Source organism: Mytilus californianus, unplaced genomic scaffold (assembly GCF_021869535.1).
Source record: "Mytilus californianus isolate M0D057914Y unplaced genomic scaffold, xbMytCali1.0.p SCAF_6, whole genome shotgun sequence".
In the NCBI taxonomy this organism is placed as follows: domain Eukaryota; kingdom Metazoa; phylum Mollusca; class Bivalvia; order Mytilida; family Mytilidae; genus Mytilus; species Mytilus californianus.
Genome location: NW_026262712.1, coordinates 16303092 through 16329449, shown reverse-complemented (window position 1 = coordinate 16329449; position 26358 = coordinate 16303092). Strand labels below are relative to the sequence as shown.

General features: G+C 31.6%; 1 protein-coding gene across 3 annotated transcripts; it reads left to right on the top strand.

Moving 5' to 3' along the window:
* The first annotated feature begins 1337 nt into the window (after positions 1-1337).
* On the top strand, positions 1338-17471 carry LOC127704665 (uncharacterized). 3 transcript variants are annotated; one of them, XR_007983451.1, is made up of 3 exons: positions 1338-1655; positions 2726-2782; positions 14792-17471. XR_007983451.1 is itself a non-coding variant. In XM_052208801.1 (3 exons), the coding sequence occupies exon 3, from the start codon at positions 5655-5657 to the stop codon at positions 6561-6563; it is 909 nt and encodes a 302-aa protein (XP_052064761.1). In that variant the 5' UTR covers positions 1397-1655; positions 2726-2782; positions 5644-5654; the 3' UTR covers positions 6564-7899. The 3 variants fall into 3 exon arrangements, 2 of the variants coding, with proteins under 2 accessions (XP_052064761.1, XP_052064762.1); XM_052208801.1 differs by lacking the exon at positions 14792-17471 and adding an exon at positions 5644-7899 and having other exon boundaries at positions 1397-1655; XM_052208802.1 differs by lacking the exons at positions 2726-2782; positions 14792-17471 and adding an exon at positions 5644-7899 and having other exon boundaries at positions 1397-1655.
* Positions 17472-26358: the final 8887 nt, after the last annotated feature.

The window sequence follows — 26358 nt, the reverse complement described above, 5'->3', positions numbered from 1 at the left end:
TTTTAACTGGAGATGAACAATCAAATTTCCTCACAAAATCTTATCACACACTATAGCCACGTCGCCTTAGAATCAGGGGGTTCGAAATAGGGATGTCAAAAAGGGAAGCAAAATACCATTATTTACAATTTCAAAGAATAAAAGTGCATTTGATTGTTCATCTCCAGTTAAAAATCAGACGGTAATGGAGTTCAAATCTGTCCGAAACGTAAAAAAATGCATGTGTAATATTGATTAATTGATTGATTGGTGCACACGAAATTTTATTACGTAACAATAATTATTGTTTATGAAGACAAGGATGGCAACTCTAGCCCGAAGTTAAAAAAATCATTTAAGAAATTATAAGATTACTCTTTGTTTGTGTATTAAGAATTATAGTTATGGTTTGTCTTTAGTTTTCTGTCCTAATATTGAAGCAAAATGTCAAGTAAAATTTGAATTATTATCATTTCTTCATAAATACGGTAAAACCAATGTTCTTTAACTCTGGGACTATTATTATAACTAGAGACTGTATATGTTACAGCCAGTCTTGGGAATAATGGGCAACATCAGTGAAGAAAAAAGAAAATGTCTTAATAATTAAAGAATATAGAAATGAAGATCCAATCCAGGCCTTTAAAGTATAATTATATTCTGTATATCCGAAAACTGGTTAATTTGCATTTCTTTTTACACACACGTGTGGTTCAATTCTTTTTACACACACGTGTGGTTCAATTCTTTTTACACACACGTGTGGTTCAATTCTTTTTACACACACGTGTGGTTCAATTGAACATCAACCTGTACACTGGACGACGTCATCATATTTTTATGAATGAAACAAAAGGTAGGAAAGGTTCGATTTTGCAATTCTTGCTTTTTTACGATTTTTTTGTCACAGTGAATTTTTACAATATTGAAATAGCGCGTTCTTCGGAAATTTGAAGAAACTTTACAGATCATGCGTTTTTCATTCCTTGAAAAATAAATAATTTTGAAGAAAAAACATTGAAATATATTTTCCACACGATCAACGCAAGGTAAAAACAGAAAATCGTATTTTTCAGTCTCATTAAGCTGTTATCAGTCCAATTTAACCCAAATGAAAGTTTTGAGTTAATAAAGTCAAAATCAAATATGACCGATCTGCCAATCAAGTTTTGTACATAAAAAGTCAAATTGACCATTTTAAGGCCAGATTTGTCTACCTCACAAAATCTTGTTAGGTACTATAACCAATATGTTGAACTTAGTACGTTTAAAAGTGATCCCATTGATCATATTGATCTGGTCTGTAGGAAAGTCATCAAATAGAACGTTGTTATTATGAAGAAATTCATCAAAGCAAAGCGTAAGGTGTATTTTAAACATTTCAATCGTAATGTTTATTTTTAAATTTCTGTGATTACTATGATTTAGGTTAATAGATATAGAAAGATTTTAGAATTAAATATAATTTAAATCATTCGCTATTATTAGTAGCTGTGATTTTGAACTTTATATGTATTGCAAAACAATGTGTTTGAAATTTGTTTACGGTTACTAGGAACCACAGTGTTTTGTATATCAATACAGAACAAATCACGTATAAATAGAAGGATGGACATACATTTATTCATTTGATAAAAACGTTTTAATCATAGTTCCGGCAAATTCTTCACATAAAGGTAAATTATATTTTCATTTTACTTCATTTTAAGAATTTATATTTCATTTCAGGAGAATCTTAAGAAAAGCTATACATTTATACTATACATGTTATTATTACCATATTAAGATTTCTCAAAAGATACAACGGAAAATTGCAAATGCATTTAAATCAATATAATGCTATTAAAAATGAAACTGGACATTTTTATACCTAAACTATCATTTTGAATTTTTCAAAGTTTACTCTCATCACTGAACACATATGAAAAACAGTTTAGGTACAATGATATTTAACATCTGATGGATACAGATTTTTCTTTAAGCTAAATTGACATAGATAATAGCTCTAACGACAATTTAGCGGGTCTTTTACTGTTAGAAGATAAAATAAAAACAATAAACAATTGCATTGGTCGATATGTCAGTGTCGTCTGAATTCCCCAGGAAGATAAAGGGAAAAGGCAACCTTTTTTCACGGAGTTACACTTTTCATATTTTACGGAGAAGGGGAAGCAAACAGGAATAAAGACCTCTTTAGAAATTAATGTACATTATAGATACATTTTTAGAATTCAGTTCACAACTGCCCGTTAGTGACACAATTGCATGTAATGGTTACCGGCGAGTTATTTAAATCGATTACTTAACATTAGAATGTTGTGTATTTTACGCTTTAGGAAGAAATTGCTGTTTGAATAAGACGAAGGGTGCCATTGGACCACCTTAACTTTAAATCGAAATCAAAGCATAACCTTTCAAAATGTCAAGTTAATACAACAATATTTATAAATGAAATTAAATGTTAAAATCCTTTCATTGTCAACGTATATTTGTTCTGACCAACAGAGGTTCCCTTAGAAACTTCGTTATAAACAATGCCATAATACCTGTTCCTATTGGAACATATATTCTATACCCTATATTCCGTACGGAACACATTCTTATAAATTATTTCTTCCATTTGAACTTATGAAGGAACTTCTATTTAATGACTTCAACATCCATTCATTCACATAATTAATCCATCGACCTACATTTTGACCGTCGACTTTTTCACATCTGATATAGATCGACACTTGCATTTCAGGTAATTTAATTCATTTAAAGCCAAGGATATAATCAATTCATTAATACCAGGACAAAGGTACGTACTATTTTATGTTATACATTTTGTAAACATTGTAGTAAAATCAAACTAGACATGGTCATAGGTGCTTGAGGACAGGACCCTATGTTGAGCCCCCGTAGTCCCCCTTTATTATCATAGACCCCCGATTTTCTAATATATATCATTTTATTTGTACCATATGTATACCTACTTTAAATATGCATGTTTACCAACATTGTAGAGGGACTACGGGGGATCAACATAGGGTCCTGTCCTCAAGCACCTATGGACGAGGTATCGTACATTTGTAGTAAGAAATACTTACTTTATACATACACCACAGAAAGTTCAACAGCTAATTCCAGATCACAGATAAATATATTACACTTTTCACAAGTCGTTCCCATGATAAAAATATTTAAGATTTTGCTTCCTGTTGTTTCAGAAAGAAATGAAATGCGAAGCATTCTAGGAAATCTATAATTAATCAGGAACGGGCTAGGCCATTTTTTATTTTAAAGAATAATTTTCAATCAGATATATAATGTTTTTGAGAAGGTAAATTCATTTTCTTAGTGTGACTTTCGCAGATGTCGAACTTGAAAAGTTCAATAGTTAATGGACCAGTTTTAACTGTTCTTTTTCATTCCTATTGCCACATAAAGCATTGATTTTCAAGGATTGTTAGAAAACCTACAATTAATCAGAAATGAACAAACAATAATTGTGGAGAAATTACACATCAATGTTTTATACTCGTGGATCTTTTAATCGGAAGACAAATTTTCAGTCACCATGTAATTAGCTATATAAGGTTTACTTTTCCCTTTTTTTAGAAATCATATAAACACTACTTAAAACATATCTTTTCTCCTGGATACATGATAAATTGAATAAACAAACATGTATTTGATTATTCCAAAATGTATTTACAAAGGCGCAATTACCAGTTAACGGTTAGTCGTCCTCCAAAACCGTAACACTACCAGTGTGACTGTCAAACATTTTCGAGAGTCGGAAAACATCAGACCTTCTTAGCTACAATTGAAGCAAGAATGAGATCAAAGATCAAAGTTAAATATATAATTTTCACTGGCGAGACATATAAAAGTTCATGATGTATATTGAATTCAATTCGGGTTTGAACATGTATGAAAATACTCGAAAAAGAAAAACATCAAATATGTGAAACATTTCCGTTTAAAATTAAAGCCCATCCAATGAAATAAAATGGAATTCTCTAAGCGGGTCTGTTTGTAATTTAATTTGTTATATTCCAATCGTAATTTTGTGATGTAAATAGAGGTGCGAATAAGCGAAAGTTAATGTTTTTGGGTTTTTTTTTCTTCTGAAAAGAGAAGCTGAAACGGAGCGAAAGATAAAATCAATAAGAGTATTTATTTTTATAAGACATTTTTTTTTATTCAATAGAATTAATAAGAGCTGGTGACACCTTTCATTTTCTTTCAGATGTAAAAAAAAAAACCCGCAAAATTAAGACATTCTGTTGGATACCGTGAAAATATCTTATTTAAGACCACATCTTCGGAGGAATAAAGATCAATTGGCGATTGTGTAGTTAATTCATTGAGTTCAGAAGGGTCAATGACCCATGCATGGTTTAAATGGTAGTTTACCATACGGAAAGACCATAGTAATTAACACATACAATAAGACAAATTAACATTCGATCTGACAATCATTTGTAGATCAATGCAAATGTATTGAAAAATTATTCATTTAAGTTTACAAATATTAATTTCTGGCGTGAACGGAAAATACTACATAAAATTATTCGACCATACATCCATCATATCGATGATATTTTATTTTATAAATTAACTGCTTACAAAGCTTTGAATTTTTGAAATAATAAGGCTTTTCTACCTCAGGAATAGATTACCTTAGCTGTATTTGGCAAAACTTTTAGGAATTTTTGGTCCTCAATGCTCTTCAACTTCGTACTTTATTTGGCCTTTTTAACTTTTTTTTTATTCGAGCGTCACTGATGAGTCTTTTGTAGACGAAACGCGCGTCTAGCGCAAATACAAAATTTCAATCCTGGTATCTATGATGAGTTTATTATAAATTACATTTAAATGAAAGTCAGACGACGAATAAAGTTAAAATGAATACACTTTATTTCTTTAAATCAAACATGTTTTTCATTATTTTTATAGTATATTAACGTTCAGCTAGATTCAAAACAAACAATAAAGAGCAATTAAAAAGACCGAAACAGCCGTACACACGTCCCATTATCTATGACATAATCTGTATTGACAAAATTTCATTCGTTACGATATACAAACATAAGGAGATGTGGTATGATTGCTAATAAGAGAAATTTCCACGGCACTGAAGTCCATGTTGCGCTGTACGAAAGTTTTGTTTTTGTATTGTATGAAATTAAAGACAAAATTCATCTAAAAATTTAACAACAGCTTGAAAAATAACTCAATGATTTTATATATAAATTGAAACATTTCTAACATTTATCTAAAATGTATTGTACATGTGTACTTCCAAGGTATAAATTGAACCTGCTCGTTCAAACAATGCATATCCTTGTTTCTTGAAATACCATGTAGTGCTTTCCGACATTTATAGTTTAGTAACAATTCCATATAACTTGTTATGAGTAGGTCTATTCTGGGATATGATATTTACAGGTTTATTGTAAGCACATTTCGATACATTTCAAACATATAACGCTTTCTGAGGTCTTCGGTCTGAGTACAGATAGGGAATAACAAAATTAATAAACTTCCAAAAATAAAATCTCAATATATAAACCGCCGATAAACATAAACTCAAACCCTTTGAATGAATTACTGTATAAGTAAAAATCGATATAGAGTTCTGTATAGTAATGTCTTATATTATCTTTATTTTAGTTGTTGCAGAAATGATAGTGACGGCAAAAGAGAAGACAGCACTTTGTGCATGTGGGACAGTCTTAATTATCCTATGCACCATACATGTGATTCCTTCATTACGAAATAATAACGAATCACAATTAAACGAAAAATGCCACACAGCAGACTTACGAAAGAGAGATGATGTTTCACAGATACCACGCCATATTCATCAAATTTATTTTGACATTAACCCAAAGGGTCATGCACATCTACAGAAATACCAATTTGCTCAACAGACCTGGTTTAAATTATGTCCTGACTTCAAATATACTCTCTGGAACCAATCTATGGTTGATGATTTAATCAAAGAACATTACCCAGGTCTTTTCAAATTATACTCTAATCTTCCCGCATGGATTAGTAAAATCAACGTTGGGAAATTCACGATTATTCATCATTTTGGTGGAATTTATGCTGACAATGATATTGAATGTCTTCAAAATGTAAACTCGCTTCTTCTCAACGTCTACGATCAAAATCACCAAGCTATTTTCAAAAGTGGCGATAATTTCGATTTATTTGCAATTGACTTCTTTGCCGCAACCGCCAATCACCCGCTTCTAGCACATGTCATAGCTGGTTTGCCTCATGCAAAAAGAAAGTACTTGCTTCCATATTTGAATAATATGCTCACTACTGGGACAGCTTATTTCAATATACGTTTCAAAAGTTTCGAAAACAAATGTGGGATATCAGCCTTACCTTATAATAATGAATATATTGTACATCACCGAGCGTCATCATGGCACAGCTGGGACGGTAAAATTATATATATTGTATGGTTTAAGCGCGGAGTCCTTATGAAAACAATGTCTTTACTCATTTTTGCTATTATTGTGTACATACTTTATAGGAACAGGAATTCAAGTAAAAGAATCTTGATAAGACAGCAATAATATAGGAAATTAATAAAAAAAATAAACCAATTATATTGACAGTTTTTCTACCAGAAAGGAATATTGATTTAATGAACACTAGAAAGAAATATTGATTAAGTGAATACTGAACACAAGAAAGCTGCACTCGTATCGTTGTTCTTAATCCTGATAGTTGTAGGTGGTTTTCAAAGACTTAAACTTTTAAGGAAAAACCAAGAAAGTCCTTGGCGTCGACAAAACAGTATATACCAGCTGATGTTTTGCCAATAACTGTTAACCAAATTTCGAGAGAGTAATCTTGTGGATTACATAATCCATGGCAGCCCATGTATACAAACAATTACAAATGTAGCTATTCATTGCTTGAAAATGCAAATAACAAAAGCAAACATTTAGAACAATTAAAGAGTATAATTGTTCATTCATTTGAGTAATTATCTGCTTTCTTAATTTTCTTTAGCAACAAATTTATCAACAGAACAGATTCCAAACCCTAAAACCTGACCGAAATATGACCAAACTTCAAACTATTTGCAACAGAATGTACGTCAAGTTTTTCTAGCTGATTTTTTTGTACTGTTGAACATATAAAAAACCGAGAAAGTTAGAAAGAAGGGAATTGTTAATATTGGGTGAAAACCTTAGATTTTGATGAAAAATCGCTGAAACTAGAAAGTCAATAGATCTTATTACGACAACATTAGTGAATCTTTATGGTTATTTAATGAACATTGTCGTTGGGTTCAATGTTCGATGGACACAATGACCAATTTTTTTTTGTCAAAATGCAGTTTTTGTGGAGATAGTGTTCGTAGTGAAAAACATAACATACTGATACGAATTCACATAATGTGAATAGAATGCAATACACATTTTACTGTTCTTTAACAGTCCTATATATCGTAACGTAATAAGCCGTCCCGCGGTGCACTAATTTCACATTCATTTGTACTGGTTAATCACTTTAAACAATATGTAGAACTTACGTTTAAAAATGATTCCTTTGATCATATTGATCTGGTCAAAATGTAGGAAAGTCATATAATAGAACATTGTTTAGTAAAACAAATCATTATGTAAAAATTAATCAAGGTAAAGCGTAAACGTGTATTTTAAATATTTCAATTTTGATGGATTTTTTTGTCAAATTTCTGATTACTTTGGTTTATGTCACCCTAGAAATAAGTATAATTTGAATTACTCTCTATTATTAGTAGCTGTGGTTTTAAATTTTATATATATCGCAAACGAAATATGTTTGAGTTTTGTTTACGGTTACCAGGAACCACAGTGTTTTTTTATAGTAAATATTACCGTAGACCAAATCACGTATAAATAAAGGGATGGACACATATTAATTTATTTATTTGATCAAAACGTTTAAATCACAGTTTCTACAAAGTTGTCACGTAAAGGTAAATTATATTTTCATTTTACTTCATTTAAAAGATTTAGATTTCATTTCAGGAGAATCGCAGGAAAAGCTATAAAATTTTGCTATACATGTGATATTGTTATAGTAATATTTCTCAAAACATACAGCGAAAAATTCCAAATACATTTCAATCCGTTATAATGTTATTCTAAAAATAAAACTGAACATTTTCATACCTTAACTATCATTTTGAATTTTTCAATTTCAACTTTCATCACTTACCACATATGAAAAACAGGTACATTTTAATTTGATATGAAACATCTGATGGATACAGATTTTTCTTCACGCTATATTGACACAGATAATAGCTCTAACGACAATTTCTCGGTCATTTACTGTCAGACAATAAAAAAAACACACATTAATAAACAATTGCATTGGTTGATATGTGTCGTCTTAATTCCTCATTAAGATAAAGGAAATTATCAACTTTTGTCACGGAGTTACACTTTTCATATTTTACGGAAAAGGGAAGCAAACATGGAATAAAGACCTTTTTAGAAATGAATGTACATTTAGATAAATGTTCAGAATACGGTATACAACTGGCCGTTATTGACACAATTGTAATGGTTACCGGCGAGTTATTTAAATCGATTACTTAACATTAGAATGTTGCGTATTTTACGCTTAGGAAGAAATTACTATTTGAATAAGACAAAGAGTGCCATTGGACCAACCTAGCTTTAAATCGAAATCAAAGCATTATCTTTCAAAATGTCAAGTTAATAAAACAATATTTATGTATTTTATGAATGGAATTAAATGTTAAAATCCTTTTATTAGGTCTTTCCACTTTTCAGTGGAAAGACCTCTTGTATTTGTTCTGATTATTATTATTAGGTCTTTCCACTTTTCTGTGGAAAGACCTATTGGTTTTCTTCTGATTATTTTTTTTTTTTTCTTTCGCCAAATTTTGTTCTTGCGATAAATTTTTGTTTCGCAAGATGTCGCTTAGATGTTTGGTATATGATATCGAACAGTTTATGCGCCTTTGAAATTGACCCTGCTTAAGGGAATACTTTTCTTTGTAGGAGTTATCTTCCCGAACACTGTTTTCCTTGTGCATGCATCTCCTCCGTAACCATAAAAGAAAGCGACAAATTTATTTTACCAAATTGCTCGTTATATCCTCAGGATGTTTTGTCCAATTTCGACCGAAGCGATACGTAAACTCCATATGAGAGTTATTTCCCCTTCTGTATTTGACATAAGGGATATATAAATGTATAGCATGAATGGTAAGTGATAGAGACCTTAGGTATATTGATTTGAGTTCCTTGGTTCATTTAAATGAAATTGAGGCTAAGGTCAAAGGTCAAGGTCATATTCTAAATTTTGACTTTTCCTTGTTATTTGATCTCCTCTGTCACTTTTAAAATTACAAATTAAAGAACTAGTGCAAAATGTTTGCTTAATTGTGATTAAGATATGATACGTTTGGTCTGAAACAATCCAATGATATCTTATAGGAGTTATTGTCCCTGAAATGATTCAATTTAAGGTTAATTGATTATTACTCCAACTTGGTACATGATAAAGCCATAGGGTCTTTTGCAAACTGTTGGTTGACATATGACCTTGTAAAAAGTAAACTGGAAGTGACCTTGAGTGAACCGGAAGTAGTATTTTCTGCACTTTTGTCATGGAAAAGTACCTAGAAACCATATATTTTTTGAATGATCATAGGTTAACAAAAAAAGATATCGACAAAAAATTTTTTCTAAATTGTTCGTTACATCCTCAGGAATTTTTGGCTAGTTTTGATCGAAGCGATTCGATGAAATTTTATAGGAGTTATCTACCTTTATGAAATAAATTTGCCGTTATGTTTTTGTTACTCATAAACTGTAGGCTGTATAAACCTATAGTCTTTTTATCTGAGGTCCTTGGATCCTAACTTCTAAAATGAGGTCAAGGTCATGTTCTGAATTTTGTCTTTTGCTTGTTTTTGCATTTTCTCCGATATTTTTAATGTTATATATTAAAGAACAAGTGAAAATTTTTGTTATATTGTGATGAAGATATGATACATTTGGTCTGAGACAATCCAGCGACATCTTATTGGAGTTATTGCCTCTGAAATGTTTTATTTTAAGGTAAATTGATTATTACTTCATATTGGTACATGATAAAGCCATAAGATCTTTTGCAAAATATTGGGTGACATATGACCTTGAAAAATGTCAACCGGAAGTGACCTTGAATGAACCGGAAGTAGTCATTTTTGCACTTATTTCATGTAGAAGTACATAGAAACCATATATTTTTTGACTGGTCATACATTTATCTATCATTTGAGACCTGAAGTGATCTTTTATAACCGGAAGTAGCATATTACCTCTCTTATTACAGGCATAAGTATATATAAACCATATATTTTTGGAATCAGTGTAAATAAAGCTATCATATGAGACCGAAAGTGACATTTTCTAAACCGGAAGTAGCAAATTATCTCCCTTTTTACAAGCAAAAGTATATATAAACCATATTTTTTTGGAATCAGTGTAAATAAAGCTATCATATGAGACCGGAAGTGACATGTTCTAAACCGGAAGTTGACAATTATCTCCCTTATTACAGGCAAAAGTCTATAGAAACCATATGTTTATTGAATCAGTATGAAGAAACCTATGATTGGACACCAATAGTAGCTTTGAGTAAACCAGAATTAGCTTCTCGTCAATTATTTAGAAAATTGATGTGGAAAGACTTTCAATTGTTCTTTGAACAATTGGTTTTTAATTATTATTATTTTTTTCTTCTTCTGCCACTTTTATTTCTTGCGTATAAATTTTGTTTTGCAAGATGTCGCTTAGATGTTTGGTATATGATATCGAACAGTTTATGCGCCTTTGAAATTCACCCTGCGTAACCGAATACTTTTCTTTGTAGGAGTTATCTCCCCAAACACTGTTTTCCTTGTGACTGCATCTCCTCCGTAACCGTATAAGAAAGCAACAAATTTATTTTATAAAATTGCTCGCTATATCCTTCGCATGATTTGTCCAATTTTGACCGAAGCCATACAAACACTCCATATGAGAGTTATTTCCCCTTATGCATTTGATATAAGTGATATGCATTTCTATCTTGTAAACCATAAGTGATAGAGACCTAGGATCTTTTGATTTGAGGTCCTTGGTCAAAAAAAAAAGAAAATAAGGTCAAGGTCAGAGGTCAAGGTCATATTTTAAATTTTGATTTTGGCTTATTTTCAATTCTTTTCAAAAACCGTATAAGATATCAACAACATATTTTTACTAAATTGTAAGTTGCGACATGTCGTAACACATGAATTTCGGTTGAAAGGGTACACTAACATTAAATTGGAGTTTTCTCCCCTCTTATATTAAAAATTAGGCATATAGTGATATAACTCATTAACCATATATAATTAAGACCTATGGTCTTTTGATTTGAAGCCCTTGGTTTATGACCTTGAAATTGAGCTCAAGGTCATAGGTAAATTTGACGTTCTAGATATTGACCTTTGCTTTTACCTCATATGTATACATGATAAAGCCATGGGACTTTTTGCATTACGTTGCAAACCACTTGACCATGGAAAAGCCAACCGGAAGAGACCATGTGTAAACCGGAAGTAGCTATTTTTTGTACTTATTTAATGTAAAGTATATTAAACCATATATTTTTGGAATCAGTATCAAGTAAACTATAAAAAAACCTGAAAGTGACATTTTTCAAACCGGAAGAAACAATTTATCTCCCTTATTTAGAAAAAAAATGTATAGAAACCATATATTTTTGGAATCAGTGTACAATAAGCTATCATTTGACGCTGGATATGATATTTTAAACCGAATTTTAATAGTTCTATATCAAAATAGATCTTTATGGGTGGAAAGACCTTCAATTGTTCTCTGAACAATTGGTTTTTAATTGTCAACGTATATTTGTTCTGACCAACAGAGGTTCCCTTGAAACTTTGTTATAAACAATGCCATAATATCTGTTCCTATTGGAACATATATTCTATACCAAATATTCCGTAAGGAACAAATTCTGTAATATTTGCTCCAGTGAAAATAATATTATAAATCATTCTTTTATTTGGAACTGATGAAGGAACTTCTATTTCATGACTTCAAAATCCATTCTTTCACATACTTAATCCAGCGACCTACATTTTGACCGTCGACTTTTTCACATCTGATATAGATCGCTACTTGTATTTCATGTTATTCAATTCATTTTAAAGCTGAGGATATAATCGATTCATAAATCGATTTCTAAATCGATTCATAAATACCAGGACAAAGGTTAGTACTATGAAATGTTATACATTTTCCAAATATTGTAGTAAAATCGAACTAGACGTAGTCATAGGTGCTTGAGGACAGGACCTTATGTTGAGCCCCCGGAGCCCCTCCCCCTTTATTATCATAAACCCCCGATTTTCTAATATACTTGTATATCATTTATTTGTACCATGTATGTATATCAATATACCATATGTTTACTTTAAATATACATATTTACTGTCAACGTAGAGGAACTACGGGGTCTCAATAAAGGGTCATGTTCTCAAGCACCCAAGTAAAGTGGTAAGACATACTTTCATTATGATAACATTATATAAGTTTTTGCTTCCTGTTGTTTCAGAAAGAAATAATATACGAAGCATTGTAGACAATCTAATTAATCAGGCAATAGATATTGTGGCGAAATTACACTGAATAATGTTATGTGCTTGGCCACTTTTATTTTCAAGAATAATTTTCAATGAGATCTATAATGTTTTTGAGAATGTAAATTCATTTTCCTAGTGTGACTTCCGCAGATGTCGAGCTTGAAGAGTTCCATCGTTAATGGGCCAGTTTTAACTGTTCCTATTGCTACAGTTAATATGTAATTAGCTATATAAGGTTTACTTTTCCTCTTTTGGGAAAGCATATAAACACTACTTTAAATATATCTATTCTTCTGCATACATAATAAATTACATAAACTAAAATGTATTTGATTATTCCAAAAATCCAAAAATGTATTTAAAAGAACGCAATTACCAGTTAACGGCTAGTCGTCCTCCAACTTATATAACCGCAATTGTAACACTACCAGTGTAACTGTCGAACATTCTCGAGAGTCGGAAAATATCAGACCTGCTTAAATATAATCGAAGCAAGAATAAGTTGAAAGATCAAGGTTAAATACATCATATCTCTCACTGGAGAGGCATATAAAAGTTCGTATTGTATATTGAATTTAATTCTGATTTGAACGTGAATGAAATAACTCTGTAAAAAAATAGAATATGTGATAGATTTCTGTTTAAAAATTTAAGTCCAGCCAATGAAATAAAATGGAAATTCTCCAAACAGGTCAGTTTGTAATGCCAATACCCATGTAAAGTAACACTAATTTAATTTGTACTATTCCAATGCTAATTGTGTGATGTTAATAAAAGTGCGAACAAGCGAAAGTTAATGTTTTTTTCTGAAAAAAAGAAGCTTAAACGAAGCGAAAGATAAAATCAATAAGAGCATTTAGTTTTGTAAGATATTTTGTTATTCAACAGATTTAATAAGAGTTGGCGACATATTTCTTTTCCTTTTCAGATGTAAAAACAAAACCGCAAAATTAAGACACTCTGTTGGATGCCGTGAAATTATCTTATTTAAGACCACACCTTCCGAAGAAAAAAAATCAATTGGTGATTTTCTAAATATTTAAATAATTCTAAAAATACATCTGCTGTGTAGTTTATTCATTGAGTTCAGAAGGGTGAATGGCCCATGCATGGTTTAAATGGTTGTCAACCATGTATGAAGGAGCAGTTGATGAACATTAAATCTCTCTATAGTAACACATACATTAAGACGAATAAACATTCGATCTGAAAAACATTTGTAGATCAATCTGAATGTATTTAATAATTATTTATTGAAGTGTACAAATACACATGTCTGGCGTGAAAGGGAAATACTATATACAATTATTCGACCATATATCTATTACATATGATATACTATTTTAAGAATGATATTTAAATGAAAATAAGACGAATAAGGTTAAAATGACTACACTTTATTTCTCTAAATCAAACATGATTTTCATTAGTTCTATAGTATATTACAGTTCAGCTAGGTTCAAAACAATCAATAAAGAACCATTAAGAATTAATCGAAACAGCTCTCTTCATCTATGTCATAATCATCCACAGAATTTCATTCGATATGGTATAAAAAAAAATAAGGAAATGAGGCATGATTGCCAGTAAGACAACTTTCCACGCCGGTACTGGAGTCCATGTTGCAATGTAAGAAAGTTTTTTTAGTATTGCATCAAATCATTATTCTTATGATAAATTACAACTTCACCTAAAAACTTAACAACAGTTTAGAGTATTAAAATAACTCAATGATGTTATAAAGTGCAGCATCTATAACGAATATCTATAATCTGTTTGTATAAATTCAAGCTGCTCATTTAAACAATATATATTCATGCGTCATCCTAGTTTCTTGAGAGACCTTACCGAAATTCATAGTTAATATTCAAAATTTACCAATATTAGTAACATTTTCATGTAACTTGATATGAGTAGGATTATTCTGGGACATAATATTCCCACATATTTCGATACATTTCAAACATATTACGCTTTCCGAGGTCTTCGGTCTGTGTACAAATAGGGAATGACAAAATAAAAAAACTTCTAAAAATAAATATTGATATATAAAACACTGATAAACGAAAACTCAATCCTTTGAATGAATAACTGTATAAGTAAAAATCGATATAGAGTTCTGTATAGAAATGTCTTAAATTATCTTTATTTTAGTTGTTGCAGAAATGATAGTGACGACAAAAGAGAAGACAGCACTTTGTGCATGTGGGACAGTCTTAATTATCCTATGCACCATACATGTGATTCCTTCATTACGAAATAATAACGAATCACAATTAAAAGAAAAATGTCGCGAAACGGACTTACGAATGGGAGATGATGTTTCACAGATTCCACGTCATATTTATTAAATTTATTTTGACATTAACAAAAACGGTCATACACATCTACAGAAATACCAATTTGCTCAACAGACCTGGTTTAAATTATGTCCTGACTTTAAATATACTCTCTGGAACCAGTCTATGGTTGATGATTTAATCAAAGACCACCAAGCTATATTAAAAAGTGGCGATAATTTCGATTTGTTCGCAATTAACTTCTTTGCCGCAACCACCAATCACCCGCTTCTAGCACATGTCATAGCTGGTTTGCCTCATGCAAAATGAAAGTACTTGCTTCCATATTTGAATAATATGCATACTACTGGGACAGCTTATTTCAATATACGTTTCAAAAGTTTCGAAAACAAATGTGGAATATCAGCCTTACCTTATAATAATGAATATATTGTACATCACCGAGCGTCATCATGGCACAGCTGGGACGGTAAAATTATATATATTGTATGGTTCAAGCGCGGAGTCCTAATGAAAACAATGTCTTTACTCATTTTTGCTATTATTGTGTACATACTTTATAGGAACAGGAATTCAAGTAAAATAATCTTGATTAGACAGCAATAATACAGGAAAAAAAATAAAGAATAAACCAAATTTATTGACAGATAGGGATATTGATTGAGTGAATACTATGAACATAAGATAACTGCACTCTTATCGTTGTTCTTAATCTTGATAGTTGTGGGTGGTTTTCAACGACTTAAACTTTTAAGGAAAAACGTAGAGGGTCGTTGGCGTCGACAAAACAGTACATACATGTACCAGCTGATGTTTTGCCAATAACTTTTAACGAAATTTCGAGAGAGTAATTATGTGAATTACATGCATCAATGGCAGCCCATGTATACAAACAATGACAAATGTGGCTATTTATTGCTTAAAAATGCAAATAACGAAAGCAAACATTTTGAACAATTAAAGAGTACCATTGTTCATTAATTTGAACAATTATCTGCTTTTGGAATTTTCTTTAGCAACAACATTATCACTTTTAACAGAAAAGATTTCAAACCCCTAAATCTTAAGCAATCAAATAACAAATACTGCCATATAATACAGTCATTCTATAGCCAAATTATGACCAAACCTCAAACTATTTGCAACAGAATGTACTTCAAGTTTTTCCAGCTGATTTTTGTGTTTTGTTGAACATAAAAAAAATCGAGAAAGTTTGGAAGAAGGGAAATTGTTAATATTGGGTGAAAACCTTGGATTTTGAGGAGAATTGAAATTTCCCATGACTAAAAAACGAAAATAGCAACGTCCTTAATTTTTAATCAAGTCAATAGATCTTATTACAACAATAAATTTATAAAAATATGATGAACTTCAAAGTGCGGGAAATTGGAATATATTTTGATATTGAGGGAGATCAAATAATGATAAATTCGTCAAAATAATTGGTGAGAGATTTTTTTTTACGAAAATTCACTGAAAATAGTAAATTCCTGGTAATTTTCTATATTAACTTAAAATGTAATTTTATCATCAAGTTCAACATATATAACAAAAACGATGATACGACAGAAATGAAGAGTGTCTATTGTTTGTCGGTGTGTGCCTTTCTTGCCCCGGATAGGTCTTTGTCCATGGGTTTCACTTCCTCTTGTCTATCGCTTCGGTTATCTGCCCTTCTTATATGACTACTTAAATATCATTCCTCGTTTATACCAGAGAAATATGAATACATTGTATTATATGTCTCTGTTTATAGGTGTAATAAAACCATTGTTTTTCGCCTATTAGTCTTTGTTAAATTTTCACTTTTTAAAAAACTGTGCAGAATTTATCTTTGATTCAAATAAAGAAATACTTTAACGTTTTATCCTGTCCAGTACTACAGTAAAAGTTTCACGTAACATTTCATTGCATATAAGATAATAACCATCACTGGAAGTTAACCAATCAAATCTTCACCTCTTTTTTTTTCCTGTGTACAAGCATTAGTAACCATGTAACCTCAAGTTTTCAAATTATTCTATAGAAACACCAAATAAAAAAAACAATGGTGCTTTGAAACACCCAAGATATATGTTTATGACTCAGAAATTTGTTACTGCAATGAAATGTAGGATTAATTTCCTGCAACTATCAAATTCAAGGGAATATTTTTTTCCGACCCTTTTTCGTATGCAACCGGATGTGACGTACAATGATTTGGTGGTAATACACCTATACCGATGAAAGATATTTTAATACACCACATAAAAAGTCCAAATAGTCAACCAACTTGCAATAATGATCGAATAACCTTTAAAATGTTCATTAATTTTGTTTTCTTAGGTCTTTTTTATCCCTTACTTTGACTTATTTCTAGGTTTTACCATAAATAGATCTCGAAGTAGTAGAACCAGACAATTATATTTCCTTGACTTCTTATAAAGTTATTAAAAGTGTATTTGTGCCTTACGGTGACCTATAGTCGTTAACTTCTACGTCATTTTGTCTCTGATGGAGAGTTATCTCATTGGCAATCATACCACATCTTTTTATTTTCATATTGACCTTATCTGACGAATGTTTTACTCTTTGTCTAATTTGATGACGAGATTTCAATCATTTAAAAAAAGAGTTTGTTGCAGTCTTGATTTACATTATATACATGTACAAGATATATTCATTATTCCAAAGGCAATACAGCTGATATGTATCAAGTACAATAAATATAATAGCATGTATTACGTAGTACAATTTAGTAATTCATACAATTTAAAGTAATATAGGAGCATAATATTAATAAATACAATTTAAAATCTTGAAGCATGATATACACATCCTTTTTGGTTTATAAGCTCTTCGTCTTTTTAATAAGTTTTGGATTTTCCAATATTTTAGCCTCGAGCACCCCTGACCAGACGTTTATTGTCGAAGTGCGTGAACCTGAAAAATGTCATCTTGGAAATAATAGAAATTTCACTTTGAAATGACACGATTTCAACAAGAGAAATTCCATACCGGCCTTGATATCTTCTTCATTATTTTAGCTGCTAAGCTATCAAATGAACTTTTCGAGATATAACAAAATCTCAGTCGTCTAGCCAATCTCCGGGTGCCTCAATCATCAAAAGGCTGCACTTATAGGTCATAGACTTATTCTATGTAGTCTAAGATCTAAAGGCTACGGACAGCTAGAGGTCACATACTTATTTTGGTTAGTCTAACATAGAAATGCTACCGGCACTTATAGCTACAAGTAACAGACTTATTACATGTAGTTTGACATCTAAATGCTACAGGCTTATTCTATTTAGTCTACATTCATATAACTTATTGAACTTTTTTGTTCGAGCGTCACTGATGAGTCTTTTGTAGACGAAACGCTCGTCTGATGTACAAAATTTTACTCCTGGTATCCATGATGAGTTTATTCATATCCATTTATTGATTTATACATTTCTGCCATAAAATGTACATTTCAATGATTTCTCTCAATCATATTAGACATTTGCGGAAACTAGGTCTATACCTAGGATTACACTTAGACATACGATTACAGTTGACGAAAAACAAAGAATCCTCTCAAAAAAAATTAAGACAACCCAGTTGACATACATATTAAAATGAAATGATTTTTATTTATCATGTAAATAAGTCTTTTCGACGACACACAAATGCAGAAATCAATGGTCACAACAGATGTGAACCGCCACAAAGTCCCCATAACTGTGTTTTTTTAATTCTCCGATGGCATGTTCAACCTCTACGCTATAGTGTGTAATATGCCTATTTAATTTTCTACACTTTCTCTGCACATTCGAGGTTTGTCTTATGTAAGGTGTCAATACTGGATATCTGTTCGGATATATTTTGTCGCCTAGCAAAAACAGCTCAAGGTAATTCTTGTCCTACATTTCTCATCAACATATATTGCTGATGCCTAAGAAATCCGCACTCAATATAACATATCCTGTCGACGTCGTTCAATATAACAACTTGAGTGTGAATGCAGTGACAATGTTTTTGGCCACCCACCTTGTAAGTTCTGCTAATCATCCAAAGAAGGCCAATAAATAAGACGGTTATATGTTTCTTGTAATAGGTATACATGTATGTGTTTCATATTTGGTTGTCGAAACACTAACGTCAAATATTTCAGAAATCATATGATAAGACGGGTACGATTGTAACCATAAAATAAATGAAGAATTCTGTTTCCCGGGGAAAGCTTATGATCCCGACCAGTTCTCTGTCTGAAGAGACCATTAACATCGGCTACAATTTGAAGTAACCTGATTCAGTGATTGTAAAAGATTGGTTTGTTTGGTGGTCAAGCTAGGACTACCAGGGTTAGAATCAGATGACGAATGAAATGTGTGCCATAACATCTGGTAGAGTCTGCATCAGGGCAGGTAATGTTGGCATGGTTAATCTTTGTTCTTCATCCATAACAGGGAAAAATAAAATAAATGCACGAAATACACTTATCATTTATTCATTTTTGCCGTGCGTATTAATAGTTCTATCCACTTTACAAAAGGGGGCGATATATAGTAACCGACTTAAATAGTGTGTGATTATTTTTAACAATAACGTTTAAATCTTGCAAAATAATGTAAACGGTATGTTTTTACTTTTTTTAACGTTAACGATATATGTAGTAAATATCGCGTTGGCGATTTTTTAAAATATCATCTTATAATTTATTCCTAATGAAATATAAAAATGTTTCGTTATAAATGATGTGTCATGTGTTCGATTATGTAATATGTATCTCAAAGATTCGGATCCAATTAATATTCGTGTGCATTCAAATATCTATACAAACAAATAATGTAATATAGTTTTATTTGGTATTATATATCTACTTTATTTCTGAAGAAATATTTAAAAAAAATCATCGTTTTTAAAAAACATTGAAATCCTTGATTTAATTTAAAATGTAATGCATGTATATGTTTGATGCAACTTAAGTTACCTTTATTTTTTTTTTAAAACAAGGAAATGATGCAAAGGGGGTTTTAGAACCCATAAGTCGAAGAAAAAAGACTCCCCCATGGTAAAACAAAAACGACGAAAATACAAACAAAAGTCCATAAAAAACATAGAGTTCATTTATATGATAAATGTTATCGCTTACATTAGTGCCAGGCTGAAGCTAGCGAACAATAACTAGCGAACAATAAGCCAGCGAACAATAAGGCGATATATCTGTATACATTAGTATATAAAATAACCTCTTTCAAGTTTAAAAAATAGTCCTTTCATCATAACTGACGAATAATTCAAAAGGGTATCGGACAATACTGTTGTTCAGTTTATTTTTATTTATTTTTTCGTTATGGGGCTATTTGTTTCCAATATGTATATAGTCCTGAAGAATATGTTAAACATTTTCAATTGAATGATTGCTAATTGTATCAAACCTTTTTGGGTTAGGAATATTACTTTTTTTACCTGCGAGTGAATTGTAATGCATTCTCCTGTTAGCATTGAGTTTGATGTGAATAAAAGAATAGAGATTCGATGTCCTCCGCGTTGCACATATTTTATCTGTCCAAGGGCAACACCGAATTTTATAAATACCTGCTAAAGAATCTATATTTCCAAGAGACATTTCTCTTTTAAAAATAGTTGATCAACACTGATTTTCGAAGTGTCCGAGACATTCCTAATATAAAGATTTGATATAAATTTCATAAAAATCTGACAAGAATTATTCATACAGGCAAAGAAAATGTTATTTTATTTTTGGCAGACATTAAGTTTTCTGTATGATTGTTGGACGGGTGCCACATGTGAAGCAGGATCTGCTTTCCTTTCCGGAGAACACGAGATCATACCCGTTTTTTTATGGGGTTCGTGTTGCTCAGTCTTTAGTTTTCTATGCTGTGTTTTGCATACCGTTGTTTGTCTTTTGGTCTTTTTCGTTTTTTGCAATGGCGTTGTCAGTTTATTTTCGACTTATGAGTATGAATGTCCATTTAGTATCTTTTGCCTCTATTTGGCTTTTCTCAATTTGTTTTTCCAGAAAACAAGACCCACTTAACACAGATACACGATGTACAATACAAAACTCATGGTGTAAAGGAGCAAAGCGATTCGGTTAAATGTTTATGGTTTATATGTTATATGTTAAGTTATTTCTTTGTTTGTCCTTTTTGGTAAATAAAATAAATAAATAAGACTTGTTGTTTTCATAATTTTGAATCAAAATAGTCTAATTAATGACCTTCAGAATAATATAAATGAACTCGAAGAGCTTTTAAACAATTTTGGAACCTGTTTTGCAATAAAAGTTTCATATCTTTCATAATAACTGCGAACCAATTGCATTCAAGATTCTTTGTTTCTTTTTGTTCGGGGTTTTTCTTTTCTTGTAGCTTCAAGATTTATAAGAGCATCACAAATAGTATCGGCATGTTCTGACTTTAGCATTATCATCCGTGGTTATTTCTTCAGCTTTTGCTGTAGCATCACGCCTGCATTTATGCCTCCATTGTCAGGCCCATTATCCATTGTTTGAAGTTCAGGTTCGTCTACTGTTCATACAGGAGTGGGTTGCTTACGATCCTCGTCAAGAGAAAGAGGTTTAATTATTTCATCAGCCATACACAACATACACCAGACAGCAGGTAACCAGAAAGCCGGAACACAAACAGAGAAAGTCTAGGAGGCTCAACAGACTCATTGCAGAATGCCGAGTCTCCGTTGTACTGTTATTGGCGAATTGAGAAGCTATAAAGTCATTGGAACTTTTTCCCCGTCACACACCTAACGCCATAGTAAAAGTTTGTGGTAGTAATTGTTTTTTCAATCGCCGAAAACAACTTTTCAATTAGTACTATAATGATTTAAGTAAAATGTTTACCATAATTTTATTATTTTGACATCGTCCCCATCATTTAAACTATCTTACTCTGACTCGTGTTCGGACTCGAGTCAGAGTCATACACTTATTGTAAATCTCTAGTCGTAGGTGCATGACAATCTCCGCAAATGTCTATTTGTCTTTCATTAAACACCATTAAAAAAAGAATCAAAGGAGCTAAGCTTAGACTGCGTTATCTTTTCAATGTCAAATTAAGCCGTTTCCCTATAAATGGCTCCACAGTCAAATATTTATCTTATCTGAATTGCTAACTTTACGTCAAGTGGCACTTGTTTTAAACATATTCAGGACGAAAACAAACAATTAGATGTGTTATAAAAAACGAGCCAACTTGAATAAAAGCTGATAATTGTTGGACTACATGCATGACTAGAAAGAAGGGTAATTATGTGTGATAAGGACAGAAGTTACTTGTACTAAGCTACTTTAAGAACCCTCCTACAGTTGTTGCAAGGTCAGAAAGACACTTAAATAAAATTTATTTGAGCATCGAAAATAAATAAGTCTTATAAAGAAAAGCCTGAAATCAACTTTACTTTGTCATGTGTAAGTTAGTTTTAGTACAAGTTCGTTATTCAAAAGATGAAAATGTATAGTAAAAATGTATAAAATAAACCCTATCTCATGGACGGATCGTACCCTTTGAAGAGTCCATCAGAGGTTGTACAACTTTAGTAATGTAAAAATATGACAAAGATTTCGGAATGCACCACGATGTTATGGAAATTTTCCACTGGGTACACTTTAGTTCGTGAAAGTTAAAAGATGATGCGTGTTTGAGCATACAATCCGAAAGGATATAAACAGAAATAAAGTGTTTCGCGTTAACTTTGGCTGAGGGAAAAGAAAATCTATTTTAATGCAAAGATTCTATTTATGAGCTGACAATTTGAAGAAAAAATGTTTCTTTTTAAATTATAATCATGCCAATTATGAAGCACTGGGGATGGTGCTTACCTAGTAGTACTTGACAACTAGCCTCGTCCTCAATCATGCTTAACTCTCTAATGCCTCTTCCAATGGATTTAGTTGTTTCTTGTTGCTTTTACTTACATATAACTTTGTATTCTGTGGTACTATATATATTAAATTTCGTTTTTATTTTTGTCGGTAGCGATCTCCTCTACAATTTATAATGCAAAAATTTATGTGTTTCCATTTTAAAGTTCCCTGTTCAGTAATGTATTAGGATTAGAATTGAGAATGGAAACTGGGAATGTGTCAAAGAGACAACAACCCGACCAAAGAGCAGAAAACAGCCCAAGGCCACCAATGGGTTTTCAACGCAATGAGAAAATCACGCATCCGGATAAATGCTTCAGCTGGCCCCTAAACAAAAATGTATACTAGTTCAGCGAAATGGACGCCACACTAAACTCCAAAACATATAAATGAACGAAAATTATAAAAACACATAAGACTAACAAAGGCTTAGGCAGCTAGATGTTCCTGACTTGGAACAGGCGCATAAATGCGACGGGGTTAAACATGTATTGTTAGATTACAACCCTCCCCCTATACCTCTTGTCAATGTGAAATAAATAAATACGCAGTTATACGCACAATAAAACTCAAGTTTAAAAGAAGTCCGAGTCCGATGTTAGAATTGGTAACAGAAGAAACTAAGCAAAATGTCCCACCGTGATCAACATAAATTAACAAAGGACTACCAGCAGTTACTGACATGCCAGCTCCAGACCTCAATTAAACTGATTCAATCAAAGATTATGTCGGCTTCATCATATGAAAATCAAGCACAATCCCTCCCGTTAGGGGTTAAGTATCATGCCACATAAAATATATGAGAAGAACATAACCCGTACCATGCCAACAACTGGTTTTAGAACAAATGTGTTTACTAAGTATTTCCTATGCAAAGATACTATGAGTGAATCAATATTAGTTCCAAAAAATACAATCTTTGATGACTTGACAACAGTATTGTAACTATATATATACCTTCTGGATAAGTCTGTTTAACTATTTGGTGATATCGATTGAGTTATTGATTGATTGGTGTTTAACGCCATATTCAGTACTATTGTGCTATTTCGTGGCGGTCAGTTTTTATTGGTGGAGGAATCCGGAGTGCCCGGAGAGAGTTACCGACCTTCGGTAGGAAAACTGACAATCCTAGTCTATTAAGATTGTAGTCGAGCGCATCTGCCCCGTGCGGGATTCAAACTCACAACCTCAGTTTGAGGTTCCACTACATAGACCACTCGGGCACCGAACCCCCCCCCCCCCCCTTTTTTTTTTTGTGATATCGAAAACCCTGGTGTAATAATTTTTCAGTAATACAGAGATTTCTTTCGTTAAAATCAAATACATTGTTACATAAACAAGCGAATCGAACAAGTTGAGATATATAAAATAAGTTTATTTACGATGTCCACAGGCAATTGTCTGTGATTTTTTTTTTATATCTATAATGTTATATTTAAACAAGTCTAAATTGAAAACAACGTTCAAACTTATGATTGCGTTGGATAAAAACCTCAATTTTTATACGTGTGCATGCAAAACAAATTTCTTGTTAGAGGGGTCTAAATACAGCACAAACAACATTTTCCAAAAGACCAAAAAAGTGAAAAAGTATATTTTAACAAAACGCTTTTGACTAACAGGTCGAACAACAAATGTTCTTAAACCCTGCTGACTGCCATTGGCGATTGCCAAATAAACGGATCACCGATGTAAAAAATGGATCTTAATTATAAATTTAATACTAAACAGAAAACAATAAACTTGCGGAAACGATGGTATACCGCAAACAAAAGGTGCAAAGGTTTTTGTACACCATATCCGGATTTCGACAATTAATGTCTCTTCAGTGATGTTAGGAATCGAAACGGTATTTGGAAAGCCATACAATTTACCTCAATTTAGGATAGACTCTTGAATTTTGAGGAGTCAAAATAAGATGAACGGATCATATAAACCCGAAGGCAAATATTATACAAGCCCAAACGAAAAAATATAAACAAGTCTAAATTGAAAACAACGTTCAAACCTATGATTGCGTTGGATAAAAACCTCAATTTTTATACGTGTGCATGCAAAACAAATTTCTTGTTAGAGGGGTTTAAATACAGCACAAACAACATTTTCCAAAAGACCAAAAAAGTGAAAAAGTATATTTTAACAAAACGCTTTTGACTAACAGGTCGAACAACAAATGTTCTTAAACCCTGCTGACTGCCATTGGCGATTGCCAAATAAACGCCAATGGCAGTCAGCAGGGTTTAAGAACATTTGTTGTTCGACCTGTTAGGCAAAAGCGTTTTGTTAAAATATGTTATATTTAAATATATAGATACTTTATTTTCCTGTTTTTTGTGCAGTTTTTGTTTGTCTTTTTAACTATAAATATAACTCATCAAAGATACCAAGCTTATAATTGTGTACGTCAGACGTCTACTAAAGACTCATCAATGACGCTCGAATCAAAAATTACAATGTCAAATAAAGTACGAAGTTGAAGAGCATTGAGAACCCAAAATTCCGAAAGGTTTTGTCTAATACTAGGCTGGTCCTCTCCCTTACAACATACGGGTATCTCAGATACCTTTGTTGTCACTTATATCTGTCAGAGCCTAACATATAAAGGACAGGGAACCCGTCAAGTCTAATACAGATAAGGTAATCTATTCCTGTGGTAGATAATCCGTAGTATTTGTTTGTCTTTTTGACCTTTTGTCTGTTGGTCAACTGATTTTTCATTTATGTCTTCTTAACTTTTAGCTTTTTGATTGTTTATTTTTTTTATTTTTTTTAAATTTCCGATTTATCATTTCATTAACTATTATGATGATTATTATAAAAGACAGGTGAAAGATACCAAAGGAACATTCAAACTCATAAGTCAAAAACAAACTGACAACGCCATGGCTAAAAAAGAAAAAGACATACAACAGTACATGTACATGTACACAAAACACGACACAGAAAACTGAAGACTGAGCAACACGAACCCCACTAAAAACTGAAATTAATTGATTTGTTATGATTAATGAGAAAATAAAATCATTCAGTTCATTGAAATATATTCAAAACCGCAAAATATTTTAAATACATTAATTATAAAAATACCTTTAATCATGAGAATGAATACCTTTTACGTGTATGCTTCCCTAATAAAATTTTAAACTTGACCGGTTTTGAAGGAATATAAGAAATGTTTTGTTCTCAACTAATCTGTTTTGCAAACTATTTTGAACAGGTTTCAACAGAACAGATGGAACTTTTTCAAAAGAGAATGATCAGAATCGGTTTTGGATTGTTTGTGATTTATTGTATAAACACGATTGTGATCTATTGTATACAAGTACATCTACATTATACATACATTTAAAATTACTTATTATATAATTCTTAATCTAAATATTTTTCTGTTTATCAAAAGCATATTTACACATCTTACGTTTAAACAAATATTTGACCATTTCAAAAAGTTCCTTGAAACTGAGGTGTGTTTTTTAAAGATCAATTGTCATGTATGATACGGGTATTTCCCTTCCATTATTACCACTAGTAAGAGGGGACAATAA